This window comes from Chlorocebus sabaeus, chromosome 9 (assembly GCF_047675955.1).
Source record: "Chlorocebus sabaeus isolate Y175 chromosome 9, mChlSab1.0.hap1, whole genome shotgun sequence".
In the NCBI taxonomy this organism is placed as follows: Eukaryota; Metazoa; Chordata; class Mammalia; order Primates; family Cercopithecidae; genus Chlorocebus; species Chlorocebus sabaeus.
The window spans coordinates 28,104,402-28,125,938 of NC_132912.1; the positions used below are offsets into that span (position 1 = coordinate 28,104,402).

General features: G+C 36.5%; 1 protein-coding gene across 4 annotated transcripts in view; it reads right to left on the reverse strand.

The window, feature by feature from the left end:
• MPP7 (MAGUK p55 scaffold protein 7) overlaps positions 1-21,537 on the reverse strand; it is a 251,961-nt gene that overhangs the window by 163,419 nt on the left and 67,005 nt on the right. For all 4 annotated transcript variants that reach the window (XM_008002649.3, XM_073018824.1, XM_073018823.1 and 1 more), the window contains one exon: positions 19,480-19,647. In XM_008002649.3, coding sequence (XP_008000840.1) covers positions 19,480-19,516 — 37 coding nt within the window. In that variant the 5' untranslated portion in view covers positions 19,517-19,647. The remainder of the gene's footprint in view (positions 1-19,479; positions 19,648-21,537) is intronic.

Below are 21,537 nucleotides of genomic sequence, written 5' to 3' on the forward strand. Positions count from 1 at the left end.
CGTTTAGAACAACTTATTTCCTATTGCTTTCTCACAGCATTTGAACAAATACAAATTATTGTTTTTAAACCTAAAAAAATAAATTCAATGCTAAAATGTGACACCACATTTCAGAACAATGACATATCTAAAATGTGAAAGAATTTAAAAATACAGAAGCACGAGAAGGAAAGAAATTTTTCCAGTTCCAGAAAACTGCTTCTGTAAAAATATAATATTCTGTACAAGACAGTAGTGGTTCCTAAGAGAATAAATGGCTCAGAATTTGATGAAAGTGTTCCCGCAGTGAACAATTCACTCTGCTTGCAGATTCCAGATGCTCAACATTCCTGACATCAGAACGGAAAAATTTACTGTTAGTCTAGAGAAATTTAATATCACCATTCTTGTCATATCCCTCATAGCTTCATTATTAGTACAAGTCTGGGGAAGCCATAAACCTATGTTAAATGATAAAAAAAGATGTTCTCTGAGTTCGATCATACTCCTATAAGCAACCAAAATATCTAGAAGTCATATGGAAAAAGACTTGAGAGACAGAAAAACAAATATGTATTTACGTGTTTTTTGTCTTAGTTCTCACATTTGCATTCTGTGCAGTATGGTCAGGCATCAGACCAAAACGTTTTACTATAACCTAGGGCTAATAAACACTAAAGAACATATATCGACGCCCAGAACAACACTATAAAATTTTATTATATTAATAAAATGGGATACACCAAGCTTTAAATTTTCCACTTTGTCAAAGGTAAAATAATCAGCACTATTCGGTGCCATTCATAACAGCCTGCAATTTTTCTCATTTAAAGTATGTTTTATTTCCAAAAGTACCTATAGTACACTAAAATACTAACACAACCCTGAGAGAGGCAATCTCTTTCTCACACTTTCCCTCAACTGCAAATAACTTATTAAAGTATCAGGCAAGCTGAGTTTTTAAATATGCAAAACAATCTAAATAATTACAGTATTGCAGCTTGCTTGATTTATACAATTGCTTTACACAATACAAATTGCTTTATACAATTATTTTAAAATCTATAAATTCAGGGGGAGTTAACAGGGGAACATGCATACAATTTTACCTAACTTTCATGTTTACATGCCATCTCTAAGCTTTAAATAGATCCCAATTTGTAATTAACTGTCAATAGTCTGTAGCTTTGCACAAAGTATTCTCTATTACCAAAATAAATATGATGGCAGTTTTTTAGCAGTATTCACCCAAAATAAAAGCCATAGAAAAATGAAAATTACTTCTAAAGCTCATAAATTATGGCCTATAACTGTCCTTTCCAGAAATCGATTACATTTACATTATATTAAAACAGTTATAGGGTTTCCTACTTGAAGTTATTGGCTATAAAAGCTAAAATGCAGTATTGACTTTATGATATTCATAGTAAGATAGGACTTATCTCAAGCATAACATGTAGTTCGACCAAAGTGGACAGTAAATCTGGATTTTACAGTACATTGCAAGGTAGCAATCTAAATCTTACCTCTCATCACACTACTGTAGCCAGCATTCATTGAATTAAGTGGTAAGCAATCGGCTGATCAGTAGGTGCTAACCTTGATCAGGAAGGTTATTGGTCATGGCAAGAGAAACCATGGAAGCAGAAAGTGACCTATTTGGTTGTAGAGATGATGTAATAGAAAGAGAGGTAGGCTTTTCTCCTAGAACTGTTATCATAATCAACAGAAATAAAGAATGAGTATGTAGCATCTAATTAATGCTTCCCAGTTTTGCAATGGGACAAAAGCATAAAAAACATCGAGCACATGGTTGGCTCTTAATAAGCAGTAGCTGCTATTGTCATCTTAATCATATCTTCTCAGAGGCTTGTTAGTGGAATTAAAAGGCATTTAAGTGAAAGGAAGGCTCTTAGCAGAGCTCAAGGGACAGAACAATCTTAAATGGCTTTCTTTGCAAGCATTTTCCACGAACAACCTGTTACACAATAATGCAGCCCTGAACTCCTGAGGAACCTTACACTAACAAAAAGATGAACCCTTGCTTCAATAGGGAAAGACATTGTAGGTTAGAGAGTTTGCAACTAATAATAACACATGAATTTTAGAAAAATAATCTATAAACATAATCTAAGCTGTAAATGGTTTTTTTTGGTTTTTTTTTTTTTTTTTTTAAGCTAAAAATAACAAACTGGTGGTTCACTACTGATAACTACCAAGCCAAATGCCTCCCAGCCTTTCAATCTACACTCAGGTATTCTCTAAACAGGTGACCTTTTTTTAGCAACCGAATTCATAACTATTGGGATTAAATCCTTCCCACCCAAAAGAACAAAGGAGCAGCCAGCAAAACTTCCTGAAACATAATTAAATACCCAGAAACAGACTGGTGATGCACAAAGAACTGAATACAAGATAAGGGTGGCATTTCAAATCAGTTACGCGGTGAGGAATTATTCTACCAAGAGCAGTAACTGCTGATTCACCATTTCAGAAACAAGTGAAATCAAATAAACTAGATCCCCACAGAATGAGGCAAATCCCAATAATCTCATTACATCCAAATCACGTTATGAAAATTTGGTCTAAGAGACATTCGCTAGAGTAAAAATTCCTTCAAGATACTTAAGGAGGTGACTTTTCTACAACCCCTAAATTTGTTAAGAAGAAACAAAGCAACAGAGTGAAACTCCATCTCAAAAAGAAAAATAAATAAATACACAATTTCACAGAGCTGAGAAAATTCAACTATAAGTGATGCTGGTGATGAATTAGTTTCCGAAAAACCTTTAGGTAGTCTGTGCCTTATCTTAAAACATGTTCACTGGAGCTCCCTGAGCAATATTTTTTAAATCTAGGTTAATCGAGTTCTGCACTATATCGGAAAGAGAAGTTTAATATTTAATATGAGTGCTGGCAAATAAAATATTTTAAAGTTTTTATCAATATTTTCAATAGTGCTACGCTAGCTGTTTAATTCCATCTTAACAGAATGGAATCATCTGGATTTTATCTCCATTTTTACAAGAACTGCTTACCATCCATCCCTAAAGTTATCTTCTAAGAGGAAAAATAGTCATGTTGTTTGAATGACAAAAAAGTTCATATTCACAAACAGAAAAGACTATTTTAATATTGAACAATTCTACATCAACAGGAATCTGAACTCTACCAAGACCTTAATATATTTGGTCACTCAGGCCATCACAAATCTTTTAAGGACTGAACCCTAAGATTTGTGCTAGGATTTAAAAACAAAACAAAAAAAAGTGGCTGGGCACAGTGGCTCAGGCTTATAAATCCCAGCATTTAGGGAGGCTGAAGCAGGAGGACCACTTGAGCTCAGGAATTTGAGACCAGCCTGGGTAATATGGTGAGACTCCATCTCTACAAAAATAAGAAATTAGCCAGGTGTAGTGGCCTGTGCCTGTAATCCCAGCTGAGGCAGGAGGATCACTTTAGCCCAGGAGTCGAGGCTGCAGTGAGCCCTGATTGCGCCAATGCACTCCAGCCAGAGTGACAGAGTGAGACTCTGTCTCAAAAAATTAAAAATTAAAAAACTGAACAATAAAAAATAAAAAAGCAAAACTTTTCGGTGGCAATGAATATTACAATTTTTAAAACCTAGTGATTCGGCTAATTTTAGGCAGTATTACATACACATAAGCATACTGGGGATCTGGGCTATAAAAATAGCCTCTCAAGTTCAAAACCAGCCCAGCCCATGTGATGAAACCCCATCTCTAATAAAATCACAAAAATTAGCCGGATGTGGTAATGCCCGCCTGTAATCCCAGCTACTAGGAAGGCTGAGGCAGGAGAATCGCTTGAACCTGGGAGGGCCAGACTGTAGTGAGCCGGGATCGCACCACTGCACTCCAGCATAGGCAATAGAGCAAGCCTCTGTCTCAAAAAAAAAAAAAAAAAAAAAAAAAAGCAAAAAAGGCCTCCCAATATAACTGTTCAAATGTATTAATATTTTATAAGACCACTGAAAAATACTCTCTTAAATTTAAGAGTCACTTGTTAGAGTATTTTCTCCTAAGCAAGAAACTGCTAGGAAGTGAGGATGGGCATTTTCCATACTGATCACTGAGCTCCAATCTTCTGAGGAAACAGTGCAAGAGACCAGATTAATTCTTGTTTCTTAAGGTATGGCCTGCCAAACAATACGGGGTCCCAATAATCTTTCAAGTGGTCCACAAGTAAGATTTTGTTCACCGATACTCAAATTTGCAACATGATTATAATTTTTGCAGAAATCTTGTTCCATCATTGTTGCATAAGGCTATACAAGTACTGTAGAGATTACGTTTGTCAGAGTTCTTCTAATTAACTTCCACTGTCATTTGCTTATTGCCATTTGTGTTTGGAGAATTACTGCTTTACATAATTACAATTATATTGAGCCATATATTCTACTGAGTAAAACTGATCAAAGACAGAATTAGTTCACAGTAGTGATTAAAAATAGTAAGGCAAATATAGAGGCTCCCAATCTTCTGAATATTTATAATCTGAGTCTCAAGTGTTATAAGGCTACAAAGGAAAGTAAATATAAGGCTATTCACTTACAAACTGAAATGTATAATATTAGGCTTCATTTCAACATCTCTTCCAACCTAACACACGCCCACTCTATTAATGTCATTGGTCTTTATCTTGGATGCCATAAATGTCATTGCAAAAATACACGATTTTGGCCAGGTGCAGTGGCTCACGCCTGTAATCCCAGCACTTTGGCAGGCCAAGACAGGAGGATCACTTGAGGCCAGGAGTTTGAGACCAGCCTGTCCAACATGGTGAAACCCCATCTCTACTACAAATACAAAAATTAGCTGGGTATGGTGGTGCGTGCCTGTAATCCTAACTACTCAGGAGGCTGAGGTACAAGAATCACTTGAACTCAGGAGGTGGAGGTGGCAGTGAGCCAAGAACATGCCACTCCACTCCAGCCTGGACTACAGAGTAAAACTCCATCCCAAAAAGAAAAATAAATAAATAAATACACAATTTCGCAGAGCTGAGAAAATTCAACTGTAAGCAATGCTGGTGATGAATTAGTTTCTGAAAAACCTTACCCGGTTAACAACTAAGGAAGAAAAAACTAACCTGCTTGACAACATATTACACTTCAAAAGAGAACAATGTGAATATCAAAGTTAAAAAAAAAAAAAAAATAGAGAAACTGAAGACTTCAAATTTTTTTGTTAAAATGCTCTTTCATTGACTTTCTGAAAGTAAAACAAAGTGCTGTAACAAAATGTTGCAAGCAATATTACACCAACAAAGAAAAATTCAGCAGAATCCATTCTACATTCTACAAATTAGCACAAAGCTAAAATTATAACCTAATATGTCCTTTATTAAATTAAAAGGATGATAATTTGTTTCCCTTTTCTGGATAAAGTTCTGATCATTTTTCCTACCATTCAATATGCTCTTTCCATCCCCCGTTTAACATAGATTAATTTTATATGGCCCTTTTCTGCTATTCCATTACTGTAAGATAACAAAAGCATCAATGGAGAAAGTTAACAGGATTCCAACCTTAAAACACAGCGTGAATCTACCTGTGTTAGGAGAAGTTAAACTAAAAATGCATTTAGGTAACCAAAAAATAAACTACCAAAACATGACCATAAGAATTAGATTTTGTTTATCAAAAAAATTAAAATAAACATTTTTTAATTCTAAATTTAAAAATTGTGAGAACCAATTTCCCCTATCCCCAGTGCTCTGTCAGTTAAGAAAGTCTGTCAAACAGTGGTGTAAAGCCATCAAAGTTCTCTAGTAACTTTTAAATAAAGAACACTGATCTATTCTGCAAATAAACACAAACTAGTGCTTTCAAGGATAAAAACTGGTAGTCACTAAACGCAGAGATGAAGAACTACATACAGTGCTGGGACAATGGGATTTCCACATACAGAAGAATGAAGTTTGACCCTTACCTCACACCATATACAAAAATTAGCTCAAAATGGATCACTGACCTAAATATTTGAACTAAGACCATAAAACTCTTACAAGAAAACACAGGAGTAAATCTTCATTACCTTGTAGTTGATAATGGATTCTTAGATATGTCACCAAAAACATAAGCAACATAAGAAAAAATTGATAAATTGAACATCAAAATTAAAAACATTTGTCCATCAAAGGACATTACCAAAAAAGTGAAAAGACAACATACAACGCAGGAGAAAATATTTGTAGATCATAAATGTGGTAAATGTTTAATATCCAGAACATATAGAGAACAATAAACTCAACAACAAAGACAATCCAATTAAAAAATGGATAAAAAACTTGAGTAAACATTTCTCTGAAGAAGATAAATGGCTAAAAAGTACATGTAAAACTGCACAATGTCATTAGTCATTAGGGAAATGCAAATCAAAATCACAATGAAATATCACTCCACACTGTCCTACAATGGCTATAATCAAAAATTATGGGAAATAACAAATGCTGATGAGGATGTGGAGAAATTGGAACCCTCACATATTGCTGGTAGAAATGCAAAATGTTTCAGCATCCATGGAAAATAGGTTGGTGGTTCCTTAAAAAGCTAAACACAGAATTACCATATGACCAGGAAACTACACTCACAGGGACATACTTATTTTTGTGACAATGAATATTACATTTTTTAAACCTAGTGAACTGGCTAATTTTGGGCAGTGTTGCATACACACAAGCACCTAAATCAAGGACTCAAAGAGATACCTGTATTGCAATGTTCATTGCAGCATTACACACAATAGCCAAAATACGGAAACATCTCAAGTGTCCACCAACTGATAAACGTATAAGCCAAATGCAGTACATACATACAATGGAATATTATCCACCATAAAAAGAAATTAATTTCTGATACATGCTACAACACAGATGAACCTTGAAAACATTATGCTAAGTAAAATAAGTCAGTGAAGACAAAGACAACTACTCTATGATTCCACTTATATGAAATATCTAAAATAGACACATTCTAGAGACAGAAAATAGAATGGTGATTGATGTGGGTTGGAGGGAGAGGAACAGGCAAAGTTACCCTTTTTTTTTTTTCTTTTTTTTTTTTTTTTTTTTTTTTTTGAGCCTCACTCTGTCACCCAGGCTGGAGTGCAGTGGTGCAATCTTGGCTCACTGCAACCTCCACCTCCCAGGTTCAAGCTATTCTCATGACTCAGCTTCCCAAGTAGCTGGGATTATAGGCGCACGCCACCATGCCGAGCTAATTTTTGTATTTTTGGTAGAGACGGGGTCTCACCATGTTGCCCAGGCTGGTCTTGAACTCCTGATCTCAGGTGATCTACCCACCTTGGCCTCCCAAAGTGCTGGGATTACAGGAGTGACCCACTGCACTCAGCCAGGTTAAGTTACTCTTAATGAGAACTGAGGTTCTGTATACGGTGAAAAGAACGTTTAGGAAGCAGATAGTGGTGATGATCATAAAACATTTTGAATGCAATTAATTACACTGGATTTTACACTTTAAAATGGTAAAAATGGTAAATTTTATATCATACATATTTTATTTCAATAAGAAAATCTTAAAAATAAAAAATAAACTACATAGACATCATTAGAGGTTGCAGTCCTGAGAGCAAAAACAGAATTCACACTATTGCCATAAAGATTCTAAAGTGAGCAACGAAATGAAACACAAATATTATGCACTGATAAAGGTTATTGATAAGATTCCTATATGAAAGGACTTTTTTTTTTTTTTTAATTTATTTATTATTATTAAACTTCAAGTTGTAGGGTACATGTGCACAACGTGCAGGTTTGCTACATATGTATACTTGTGCCATGTTGGTGTGCTGCACCCATCAACTCGTCATTTACATCAGGTATAACTCCCAATGCAATCCCTCCCCCCTCCCCCCTCCCCATGATAGGCCCCGGTGTGTGATGTTCCCCTTCCCGAGTCCAAGTGATCTCATTGTTCAGTTCCCACCTACGAGTGAGAACATGCGGTGTTTGGTTTTCTGTTCTTGTGATAGTTTGCTAAGAATGATGGTTTCCAGCTGCATCCATGTCCCTACAAAGGACACAAACTCATCGAAAGGACTTTTTTTTAACAGTAAAGGCATGCAATGTAGTAAACTAATCACTATTATGTATGCTTGCTAGCGATATTTTACCTTACCATTAAAGGAAGCTACAGATATGACAAACATTGAGACATACTCTCTGCACACAGGAAAGACATTGTAAGAAAAGAGTACTCAGTGATTTTTCTTTTGTTTATCACTGAAAACCCCACAATACCTGGAGAGGACTTTTTCACTTAGTTCTAAATGTTTTGTGAGTAGTGACAAGGACAACAGTAAGTGTACTGATTCACTGTTAAATAACACAAGCTCTGTGTACAAGGAAGTACATTACTCCCAAAAAGAAGGTATTCCCAAATGCCAGTTCATACACCACTTCTTGTTCATAGAGAACAGCTTGCAGTCAACTACGTGCATCACAATCTGTTTTTTAATTTTTATTTTCAGTTCCAGGATACATGTGTAGGATGTGCAGGTTTGTTACATAGGTAAACGTGTGCCATGGTGGTTTGCGGCACCTATCAACCCATCACCTAGGTATTAAACCCAGCATGTAGCTATTTTTCCTGATGCTGTCCCTTCTCCCATCCCCTACCCCTGACAGGCTCCCATGTGTGTTTTTCCCCTCCCTGTGTCCATGTGTTCTCATTGTTCAGCTCCCACTTACAAGAGAGAACATGTAGTGTTTGGTTTTCTGTTCCTGTGTAAGTTTGCTGAGGCTTCCAGCTCCAACCATGTCCCTACAAAGGACATGGTTGATCTTGTTCTTTTTTTATGGCTGCACAGTATTCCATGGTGTATATGGACCACATTTTCTTAATCCAGTCTATCATTGATGGACATTTGGGTTGATTCCATGTCTTTGCTATTGTAAATAATGCTAAACCTAATGCTGTTCATAACGTCACAGTGAAGACATGCATGCATGTATCTTTGTAACAGAATGATTTATATTCCCCTGGGCATACACCCAGTAATGGGATTAGTGGGTCAAATGGTATTTCTGTTTCCAGATCTCTGAGGAATCACCACACTGTCTTCCACAATGGTTGAACTAATTTACACTCTCACCAACAGCATAAAAGCATTTTTATTTCTCTAGAGCCTCGCCAGCATCTGTTGTTTCTTGACTTTTTAATAAGTGCCATTCTGACCGAACTACACGCCCAACAATCTTAATTTGCTCCAAAAGGCAACTGAAAAGTATGAATATGAGCAAGCCAAATCAGCAAAGTATACTTCCTAAGCAAACTGATGTATAGTGCAAACCACTTGAACACTGGTCAAACATTTTTAAAAGAACTAAGCAGCACTTCTTGGCCGGGCACGGTGGTTCACATCTGTAATCCCAGCACTTTGGGAGGCCAAGGTGGGCGAATCACCTGAGGTCAGGAGTTCAAGACCAGCCTGGCCAACACGGTGAAACCCCGTCTCTACTAAAAATACAAAAATTAGCCAGGTGTGGTGGCGCATGCCTGTAGTCCCAGCTACTCAGGAGGTAGAGACATGAGAATCCCTTGAACCCAAGAGGCAGAGGCTGCAGTGAGCCGAGATCACACCACTGCACTCCAGCCTGCACGACGGAGTGAGACTCCATCTCAAAAAAATAAAAAAATAAAAAAATAAAAGAACTAAGCAGTTGTTTATTATAAAAAATAAAAATTATCATTGAAATTAAAAACGTAACCCCAGCATGTAAAGGAGAGCAATAAAGCTCAAAAAAGAATTAACCAAACAGAAGATAGGTGAGAATTACTCAAAGGGCTGATGGAAAGACCAAAAAAGACCAAAATAAATAAGAGGGATAAGGAAGATAAGGGATAGAAGAAATGTCTTACGCATATTTAACTGGCACACTAGAATGATAGGAGACAGGAAGAATGAAGTACAGATAACATTTTAAAAGATTAACAGCTGAAAATTTTCCAGAATTCACAAAATACACGGATATATAAGCATTCAAAAGGTCAAATGAATTCTGGATAAGGCATAGGAAGTGAAATTCCACCTAGACACAGAATAGTGAAAGTGCAGACATCTAAGAAAAAAAGAAAATTAATAAAAACAGCCAGAGAAAGAAGCCAGATTACTTCCAAAGAAAGAGCCTGACAACTGACTTTTAAATAGCCACTTTGAATATATAATTTCATTGCTTCTTGTTTTCAGCACACTGAGGAAAAAATAATAACTGCTAACCTAGCGGTATGTGCTTGGTAAAAACTACTTCCAAGAATGAGCGCAAATAAAAACATTTTCAGCAATGACAGAGACAGTTTGATAGCAGTAGACCTTCAAAATAGGAACTTCGAAAGATTTTTACTGTAAGCAGATGGAAAAACCATGGTGGATGAAAATGCTGAGTTGTGAGTTGGAGGTAAACAAAGAAAATGGTAATATGTGAGGAACTCTAAATGAATACTGATAATATAAAACTGTGACAATGGGCCGGGCGCGGTGGCTTACGCCTGTAATTCCAGCACTTGGGGAGGCCGAGGTGGGCGGATCACGAGGTCAGGAGATCGAGACCATCCTGGCTAACACGGTGAAGCACGTCTCTACTAAAACTACAAAAATTAGCTGGGCATAGCGGTGGGCACCTGTAGTCCCAGCTACTCGGGAGGCTGAGGCAGGAGAACAGCATGAACCCGGGAGGCAGACCTTGCAGTGAGCCGAGATTGAGTCACTGTACTCCAGCCTGGGCAACAGAGCAAGACTCCGTGTCAAAAAAAAAAAAAAAAAACTGTGACAATGATGTCTTCAAAGTCTGGGTTTTTTTAAAATAGAGAATGAAAATACATGACACAGTAGCATGTAAGTTGGGCACATATGAAGTAGAAGTCTTTTAAGGTCCTCAGCTTGTCCATGGTGACAATAAAGGCAGAGATTAATGTTGAAATTTTACAATAAAGGATTCAAGTAATATTGAAGGAAAGTACCAAAAGAACAGAAAGAGAATTTACAACATCAAGAAAGTTAAAGGGGAAAAATGAAAATGATAGAGATATTCTAATCAATCCAAAGAAGATAAATATAACAGAAAAAAAGGAAGAATCGGACAAAGAGAAAGCACAAAATGGGATGGTAGATTTTAAGTTTTAAAAGTCAGTCATTATGTTAACTGTATTGAAAATCCTCTAGTTGAAAGCAAAGATTGGTGCAACCCCAAAAAGCTTCAATTACAAGCAATTCACAAGAGCTCTATCAATACATCAGGAACACAGAAAAGCCAAAAGTAAAAGGATAGAAAAAGATAAGCCACTCAGTGCTAACAGAAAAAAAAGTATACACTTCAATATAAAATTTTTTTAAAGGCTTAATTTACCAACAAAATAACATATTTAAATATACGAAAGACAGCCAGGCGCAGTGGCTCACGCCTGTAATCCCAGCACTTTGGGAAGCTGAGGCAGGCAGATCACTTGAGGTCAGAAGTTCAAGACCATCCTGGCCAACATGGTGAAACCCCATCTCTACAAAAAAAATACAAAAAGTTAGCTGGCATGATGGTGCATGCCTGTAGTCCCAGCTACTCCAGAGGCTGAGGCAGGAGAATTGCTTGAACCCAGGAGGTGGAGGTTGCAGTGAGCCAAGATTGCGCCACTGCACTCCAGCCTGGGCGACAAAGAGAGACTCTGTCTCAAATAAATAAATAAACTAAACAAAAACTGATAGAACTACAAGATAAATCCATAATCGCTGAGGGAGATTTTTAAAACTACTTATCTTGGTAACTAAAAGAATAAGCAACAACAACAAAAAATCAATTAGAATACAGAATATTTGAATGACTTAATTAATAAGCTTGACCTAATAGACACATATGGAAAACTACACTCAATAATTACAGAATATACCTATTGTTAAACCCATTCAGAATACTTATTGAAATTAACCATATGTCTAGCCATAAGTCTAAACAAATTTCAAAGGACTAAAATGGTGCAAATTCAGCTTTCTGACCACAAAGCAATTAAGTTAAAAAATCAGTAACAAAAAAAAAACTGAAAAAACCTTTTATGCAAATTTTTTATTCTAAATAATCAATGACAAAAATTCTAAAGCAAAGGAAACACTTAATAAAATTAGAAAATAGTTTTAAATTATACCACAAATAAAGGCAATAAAACTTAGTGAGAAATAGTCTTAAATGTGAACATTAGGAAAAGGGAAAGATTAAATATTCATAAACAAAATATTTCTAGAAATTAGAAAAAGAACAGTAAAAACTAATGAAATAAAAACAAATGTATAATACAGAAAATAAAGCCATAAGTTTTACATCTAAAAAGACTAATAGAATTGACAAAACTCACAAAATTAAGAGGAGAGAGGAAGAGAGTGCAAAAATTACCAATATCAGGACCAAAAAAAAAAAAGCATCAATATAGAAACTACAGGTATGAAGTAATAATAATATGAATAATTTTTCCCAAAAAAATTGAAAATTCTCATAAAATAGACAGTCTTAGAAAACTGTAATTCACCAAAATTGACTCAAGAAGAAACAGAAAGCTAGAATATTCTTTTAACCTTTAAAATGAATGAATTAGTTACCAAAAATCTTATCAAAAAGAAAATTCCCAGGTACAGGTGACCTAAGTTAATTTCAATCTTTCACAAACTCTTCCACAGAAGGGGAAGGGCTCCTCCCAATACACTACACGAGACCAGCATGACTTTGTGAAATTTGGTAAAGAATGAAAAAGTGAAATTACAACTGAACTCACTCATCAACACAGATCTCAAAATTCTAAACAAAATACAAGCAAACCAAATCCAGAAATATATAAAAAGGATAGTAAATTATGACCAAATTGGGTTTATCCCTAGAATGCAAGTTGGTTTAACATTCAAAAATCAATGTAAGGCCAGGCACGATAGCTCACACCTGTAATCCCAGCACTTTGGGAGGCCAGATGATTACTTGAGCCCAGAAGTTTGAGACCAGCCTGGGCAACACAGGAAGACCTTGTCTCTACAAAAAAAAAAAAAAAAAAAAAAAAAAATCAGCCAGGCATGGTGGCATGCGCCTATAATCCCAGCTACTTGAGATACTGAGGCAGAAGCATCCTAGGAGTTTGAGGCTGCAATGAGCTACAATTGCACCACTGCACTCCAGCCTGGGTGACAGAGTGAGATCCTGTCTCTTAAAACACACACACGCGTGCACACACACACACGCACACACAAATTGACTGGTAATGTAAGATGGATTGGATTGCTTTTCTCTTAAAGAAAATAGTACACATGAAGAGGCAAGCAAAGAGTAGACAGCCAAAAATACAGAAGAAAAAGCTTTATGGAGGTGTGTCAGGGAGTTAATTTTTTAAAAATTATACTTTTCTCCTGGATTCTATAATACTTGTTATATGTAGCCACTTTTGAAAATTTACAATGTGTTTGCATTTTTTTTCATTCTAAATAAATATTCGCTTTCAAACTAAAAACTGCTTATGGTGTAATTCCATTTACAAAGTTCAACCAGCAAAATTAAACCATATTGCCTATGAATGCTTATATAAATCATAAACTCTGCCTTACGCGGAGTGTGAGGTAGGAGTCATTAAGGGGGTTGGGAAGACTGTGACTGAGAAGAGATACACAGGCTGCCTTCAAAGTGTTGGAATTTTTGACCTAGGGGGATGTTGGTCACATGGATATGACCAGGTCACATGGATGCTGGCTTACAACCACTTTTAAAACGCTACTTATAAAGGTTTTTTATTTGCATTTCTGTACCTATATTATATTTCACATTATATGATGCTTGTATAAATCATAATGAAATTACAAAACTGAAACTAATATAGGTATTATGCAGGAAAGGACTGACTCCATAAGATTAAAAACTATAAAGATACTATGGCACTATCCCGGGAATAAAAATAAAATCAACTCTAGCTAATAAAAGTTGTTTCCCATGGGTTAACAATTCTGATACTGCTATACTGGTACACATACACTGGGACTAACAATTAAGTAAATCTGTGGTGGATGGTAGTAGCAGGTTTTCCACTGTTGGAGGGGGAAGAGGCTACAATGATCTATTTGCTAATGATTAGAGTTGAAAACATCAATGAGAACTCATATTTAGTTTAGTATAGTTACAGATGATTACACATAGAAATGTTCATATTTGCTTATGTGTGTGTACACATGGGTTAACCTACACACATACATTTCTTTGCTCATCAGCTGAAAGAGCCTTAAAGAAACAACACTCCAGCTGGGCACGGTGGCTCACGCCTGTAATCCCAACACTTTGGGAGGCTGAGGCAGGCGGATCACAAGGTCAGGAGATCGAGACCATCCTGACTAACACGGTGAAACCCCGTTTCTACTAAAAAAAATACAAAAAATTAGCCAGGCGTGGTGACGGGCGCGTGTAGTCCCAGCTACTCGGGAGGCTAAGGCAGGAGAATGGCATGAACTTGGGAGACGGAGCTTGCAATAAGCCGAGATAGCGCCACTGCACTCTAGCCTGGGTGACAGAGCAGGACTCCATCTCAAAAACAAAAAGAAAAGAAAAAAAAAGAAACAACACTCCAAGGCTGAGTGTGGTGCCTCAAGCCTGTAATCCCAGCACTTTTTGGGAGGCTGAGGCAGGAGCATCACTTGAGCTCAGGAGTTTGAGACCAGCCTGGGCAACACAGGGTAACCCCATCTCTACCAAGAAGAAAAGAATTGAAAAGAAAAAAGAAAGGAAAAGAGAGGGAGAGGGAGAGGGAAAGAAGAGAGAAGACAGAGGAGAGAAGAGAGAGAAGGGAGGAGGAAGGAGGGAGGAGGGATGAGAGAGGAGAGAAAAGAAACGAAATGAAACCAAAGGAAAAAGAAACAACACTCCAGTAGCGATGAGCAAACCTATTGCCCAGATCTTGGTTTCTAAGCCCATTCCCCAACGAAAGGAAGGAGAGCTCCTTAGAGAAATGTCTACTTCTAGGACTGAGGCAGGAAATATACAAGATGAGCCAAGAATATTTGTAGTATCAAAAGTAAGGAAGTGATAAAAACAAATGAGCGCACGTTGATGGGGGTTATCAAAGAAGCCACCTCAAAGAGTTCCCAAGGGCCAAAGCTGGAACAATTTGAGCAACAAAATAAAGTAGTCAAGGCTTATAACCCAAATTACAAAATAAGTATCCATGACTCCATATTGATCTGAATGACTGAATAAATTAATAAATGGGAGAGAAAAGACAAAGAATTCCAAATAATCTAGATAGCCCCTTTACCCTAAAGGAGGAGAAACGGCACACGCTACTCTAAGTGTGGGCTGCATAGAGAGACTTTTTCCAAAGATTACAGTATGGAAAGGATGAAAAAAAGAGTAATCCTTACAGTGGAGAAACCTGACAAACAGTACACTAGGCAGGTCACCAACATTAATGTCAACAGTTATAAATCGAGTTGATAGAATGTACCCTCACTGTGATATGACGACAATGGCCCTTCACCGCTGTGACCTTACCCCACAAACACATAACCCCAATCTTTTCACAAGCAGAATATCAGACAAATTCCAGGAGAGGGGAATCCTTACACTATACGTGACCAGAACTCCTCAAAACTCTCAAGGTCGTCAAAATCAACGACCGTCTTTTGGGTTTTGTTGTTTTTTGTTTTATTTCGTTGTTCTGTTTTTTTTCGAGACAGGGTCTCACTCCATCATCCAGGCTGAAGTGCAGTGGTGCGATCACGGCTCACTGCAGCCTGGACCTCCCAGGTTCAGGTGATCCTCCCACCCCAGCCTTCCAGGCAGCTGGAACTACAGGCACATGCCACCATGGCCCAGCTAATTTTTTGTATTTTTAGTGGAGATGTGGTTTCACCAGGTTGCCCAGACTGGTCTCAAACTTCTGGGCTCAAGAGATCTACCCACCTCAGTCTCCCAAAGTGCTGGGATTAAGGTGTCAGCCACTGTGCCTGATTTCTAAAGTCTTAGAAACCATTATGGCCAAGAGAAGTTTAATGAGAGTTGATAACTAAATGTAATATGGTATTACAAATGAGATCCTGGAACAAAAAAAAAAAAATGACATTAACGGAAAATGAAGGAAATCTGAATAAAGTATAGATTTTAGTTAATAATCATGTATCAATATCGTTTCTCCAATTAAAATGAATTTACCATACTAATGTAAGATGCTAATAACAGGGGAAACTAAGGCAAGGCATATTGAAACTCTCTCTACTGTCTTCATAGTTTTTCTGTAATTCTAAAATTGCTCTAAAAAATAATCTATTAAAAAAATTTAATATAATCAACAGATCATTACAGCCAAGGAAGAGCACACAGAACATACATATAATGCTGAATTATGATAGAGGGAATATTAAAAATATACATGGAAAGAACAGACTATTGAATAAGTGATCTGGGGATTACTTGGTGGGCCACATGAAAAAATAAAATCAGGTGAGATTAGACTCTACTGCCACGCTCCACATACAGATTGCAGTTGGATTACAATTTCAAATGTGTAAAAACAAATCTTTAAAATAACTACTAAAAATCTTAGAGAATATCTTCATAATCCTGGCATAGGAAAGTCCTTCTTAAGCAGAAGAAAAGTAGCACACAAATCAATACAGAAAAGATTGATTTGACTACAAAAAAGTTTTCAACTATTATAGAAGAAATGTTATTATTTAAGGAATAAAAAGGACAAATGATTGACCAGAAGAAATGGTGTTCAACCTATAATGGCTCAAAGGATTAATATACAAAATATAAATACATTCTGCACGTAAATTAGAAAATGATAAACCAGTACAAACAATGGGGAAGAGATATGAATAGATGAATCATAGAGGAATGGCAATGAAACAAATGAAAATACGCTAGCTATCAGTAGTAATGCACATTTCACACTTAAGAGTTCATGTTTTTCCCAACAGATTGGTAAAACTTATAAAGATGGACAATATTCAATATTGCCAAGAATGTAGGGGAAAGGATCTTTAATACCCTGACCGTAGATTATTTGGTGGTTTAACCACTCCGGAGGACAATTTGACATCATTAAATGTGTACATCTTCCCTTCCAAAAAAATTTACAAAAGGAGCAAAACCAGGCTTTCGTTAACAGCAATATGGTTCACTAAATAGCGATATGATGGAAAAGTATGCATTAGTTTAAAAGAATGAGATAAATATATAGATGTATAGAGAGATTATAGATAAACATGTGTAAACACACAAACACTTTTCTATATTTAACATGGAAATCTCTCTCCAAGAATATAGTTTGGTGTAGAAAAAAAGTTGAATAATAATAAATAGGGCATAACAAAATCTGTGACTAAAAAGAAAAGGAAAACAGACTCAAGAACCATGTATTTATGACATATACATGCAAGTACTGAATGAACAGGAAACTCTTACAGGCTACTTATCAAACGGAGAAAAAACAATGACATCAGGGGAAAGCGGCATGTTTTTATGTATTACTTGTATAATAAGATTTTTTTTTTCTTAGTGAAATAAGCAAGAAGGGAAAGAAGAAGTAGTAAAAGTTTTACACGAAATGTGTTTTCCCAAATGAGCAATCCATGTATCTAGGCTGCTGTTAGTCGGGTGCCTTGCTCCTGTGGCACCAGGGTCTGAGTCTAACTCTGTTCCCCTGGAAACCTGATAACAGGATGACATCAGCCATACTGCTAAGCAACGCTGCTTAGGGGAAAAATGACCCCTGACTGGCCAGTTGCAAACACCTGATGCATACGCCGTACTTTGCGGCTTCTGTAAATGCAGAAACTCTTGTCTTCTGTGCTTCGCTCAAACCTTGTGGGGAGATAAGGTCGAAAAACATCATAAAGCAAGGTGTCATTCAGATTGGCACTTTAGATTTGCACTAAGCGAGCTGGCTGTGTGTGGAAAAGCCCTTTTTAAATTCTTGATAGCCTATGCTATTTTTCATGACTGACACCTAAACTGCCTTATAAACTATAAATACTCCATTTTAATCCTCCTTCAAGTAATATGTGAGCAACAATATTTTGCATTCAATTAAACTAAGGCATTTGGGGTGAACAGCAAGGTTTAAAACATATTCATTACACAACTGTTGTAAATTTATGGTTCACATAAATTTTATCCATAATTTCCCAAAGCACTATGGAAAGTTAAATCATTCATTTTTATAAAGTAGAACACAATGTGGGACTATATAAAACCTAAAAAGAAGAAAAAAAATTCCAAAGGGTCTGACTTCCAAGTTAAGGTCTTGAGAAAGAAAAGCTTTACGTAATTTAACAATCAAACTTCTTGCTGACAAAAACGAATCCTCAGTGTAAATCACAACGGGAAAAAAAAAAATCATTCTTGATAGATAAAGATGAGACAAAACAAAACAAAACAAAAAAAAGACAAGACAAAACTTGCTAACATATAACTATGGATATGCCCGAAATGGCAAAGAATTACATTTGCAAATAGTGCAAATGAAAATGCCAGTGTAACATAATACAAGATAAAACTGAATTTGTGTTTTGGCGTTTTTGAGATTACAGCACCAGTCATTGTAATTGTCCCGCCTGAGACAGTCATCTCGGCTGGTTAGAGAGCTATATCAACCAAATTCAGGATGGCCCCATATAAAACAGAGAACATTCCTTTTCATCATACTGTGTTATCACTTCTTTCAAGGGGCTTTAAAAATGCATGACAGAGGCCCCCAACCCCATTTACATTTTGTTTTAGTAGTTCTTAGAGGCATCCAGGATTCTACACTTTGAAAAAGTGCTGATTCTGGTCCAGAATAGGACCTCAAAGAGGCATCTACCACCACACTTCTACTTCCCTGAATCAGATCAGAAGGGAAGGATTTTATGTACACATGCGTGCATGTGAGTTTTTTTTCCTTTCTTAGAAATATCTACTGTAGGTATCTCAAAGTCTTATAACTGATAATAACATGAAATGTTTGTTAGTTTTAACTGAATCCCTTAATGATATAGATCAATTTCAGGATAGTTTTACCTCTGGTGACAGAGAGAAAACAGAGAATTGGGGTAAGGATAGTGGTTTAATTCTTAAAGAAAAAAAGAGAAAAATCAGAATCAAGTGTGGCAAACAGTTCCTACCTGTTATACAACTGAGTGAAGGACAATATGGGTATCACAGTATTTGCCATACTTTTCTGTAAGTTTCAAATGCTTAATTTTTAAAATTAAATGCACAGAATTATTCTAAAAGCAAGACAGTACGAGAGCATCAGCACACGCTATCACTACCTGGAGAAAGAGGCAGGGAGTCCATGTCCTCCAGTAACTTTTACCTAGGAGGGCATCCCTGAGTTGATCTCATGCCCCTAGAGTTGGTGACAGAGAAACAAGTATGATCTGCCTGAATGCTTAAAGCAATGTTGCATTTCACTGTGAACAAGATTTAAGCAAAGATGGAATAAGAACTGCCCCTCTTGGGGTCACATACCGGTGTCACTCCCAGATCCTGTTGACAAAGCTGGCATGATGCAAGGTGTAGGAACAGGTCAGCCGACCGCTCTCCAGACACCCTGCCCTCAGACAGCCACAGGGAATTCCAATTCAACAGCCTGCAGCCACGTTGTCTACCAAGATCTGTATATTTTGTAAGCCGTTTCTGGAAAGGAAAGAAACATTTACCTTTTTTAAAAAGGGACCGTCATCAAATCACAACATTCTGTAACTAATTCAAAATTCTCATCCCAATCACTATTGGAGACATCACAACTCTTCAGAATTTTTTCTACAGACCACATGCAAACACGAACTGTGAGTTTCTCGTCTTGATGAGCAACTTCTGATTGGAAGCGCGAATATTCTGAATGTGTGTGTTGAGGCTTCCTTAAAGATTTTTACATTTGGGTTGTGGAACACTGACTGGATACATGGATAATTTTAAGAAGCTTCTGTAAGTCAATGCCATTCTCAACTTCATTCCCTGTGTTACCGTAATTCTCAGCTATATTTCTAAACATAGAACAGAGACTATATAAATTGTCAGAAACTTATAAATAATTTTTTTTTTTTTTTTTTTTTTTTGATACAGAATCTTACTCTGTCACCCAGGCCAGAGTACAGTGGTGCGATCTCGGCTCACTGCAACCTCTGCCTCCCGAGTTCAAGCAATTCTCCTGCCCCAGCCTCCTAAGGAGCTGGGATTACAGATGCCTGCTGCCAAGCCTGGCTAATTTTATTTTTTTATTTTTATTTTTTTTTTAAATAGAGACGGGTGTTTCACCATGTTGGGCAGGCTGGTCTTGAACTCCTGACCTCAAGTCATCCGCCCGCCTCGGCCTCTCAAAGTGCTGGGATTACAGGTGTGAGTCACCGCACCCAGCCTAATTGTATTTTTTTTAAATAGCTCATCCTAATATGACAAATGCATGGTTCTCTAACTGAAGTCTGCAACTAACCTTGAAGGAATATTTACTAGAATGGAAGCAAGATGTTATTATAGATTTACAGAATTATTATAGATTTACAGAAATGTTAGTAATCCAAAGTAAATCTAACAATCCAAGCTAGCATACACAAGTAAATTCTTTTAGTAAAAACTAACCTTTGTTGTATCTGGAAAAATACTAACTTTTTTCAGTAACTATCTTAACTAGTGTTTATCCTCGGATAAGCGGTAAAGGCAGTATAGCATATTAGTTAAGAACAAGGGATCTAGAGTTTGACCCAATCTTTAATGCTGCTAGTTCTGTGATCTTCAGCAAGGAATTTCATCTTCTTAAGCCTTAACTTCCTTATACGCAAACAGAGACATGAGTAAATTAGAACTGTTCGGTAATTAAATATACTCATGTAATGCAGTGTCTGACACATGGTAAATAAACAAGAAACACTGGTTGTTAGGGTTTTTTTAATTCAAGTAATGAGATTATAAAACGAAAACATAAAAGAAAGTAGCAAGATTAAAATTTACATTGGCCTAACACCTAGAGGGAGGCCATCTGGTTTAAATTTGGATCACCCCTGGCTAATAATGGAAAAAGTACCCCATTTACATTTTTGTAGAAATCAGAAGAACCACACAATGTGTTTTCAGTTCATTTTTAACGCACTTTCCTCAATTCTCTATAAAGCAAATTCAGTAATTTAGAAGCATATTTTTAACATATATTAACAACAACAAGAAAACATTGGAAACACTGGAAAAACTGGTTCACATCAATTCTTAAAGCCTTTAACGTTGCTGATTCAAATTGCAGAATAAAGAGAAATGAACTTGCCAAATTTTACTTTAAAAAATCCAAACTGTAAGATTCTATTAAAGCCTTCTAAATTTGTTTTTTAATTGTTAAAGTGAAAATTAGTATTAAAAACTTCACCATCAAAGGGATTATTTTAGATCAGACTATCTGCTGCAATACCTTGAATTTTACTTTATGTTATTGCAAAGGCTGACATAGTTAAAACATGCACACACATCCATACAGAAAAGAGTGCTAATTTAAAATATGAGAATTGTTATTTGAAATACCAAACGAAAATAGAGCTAAGT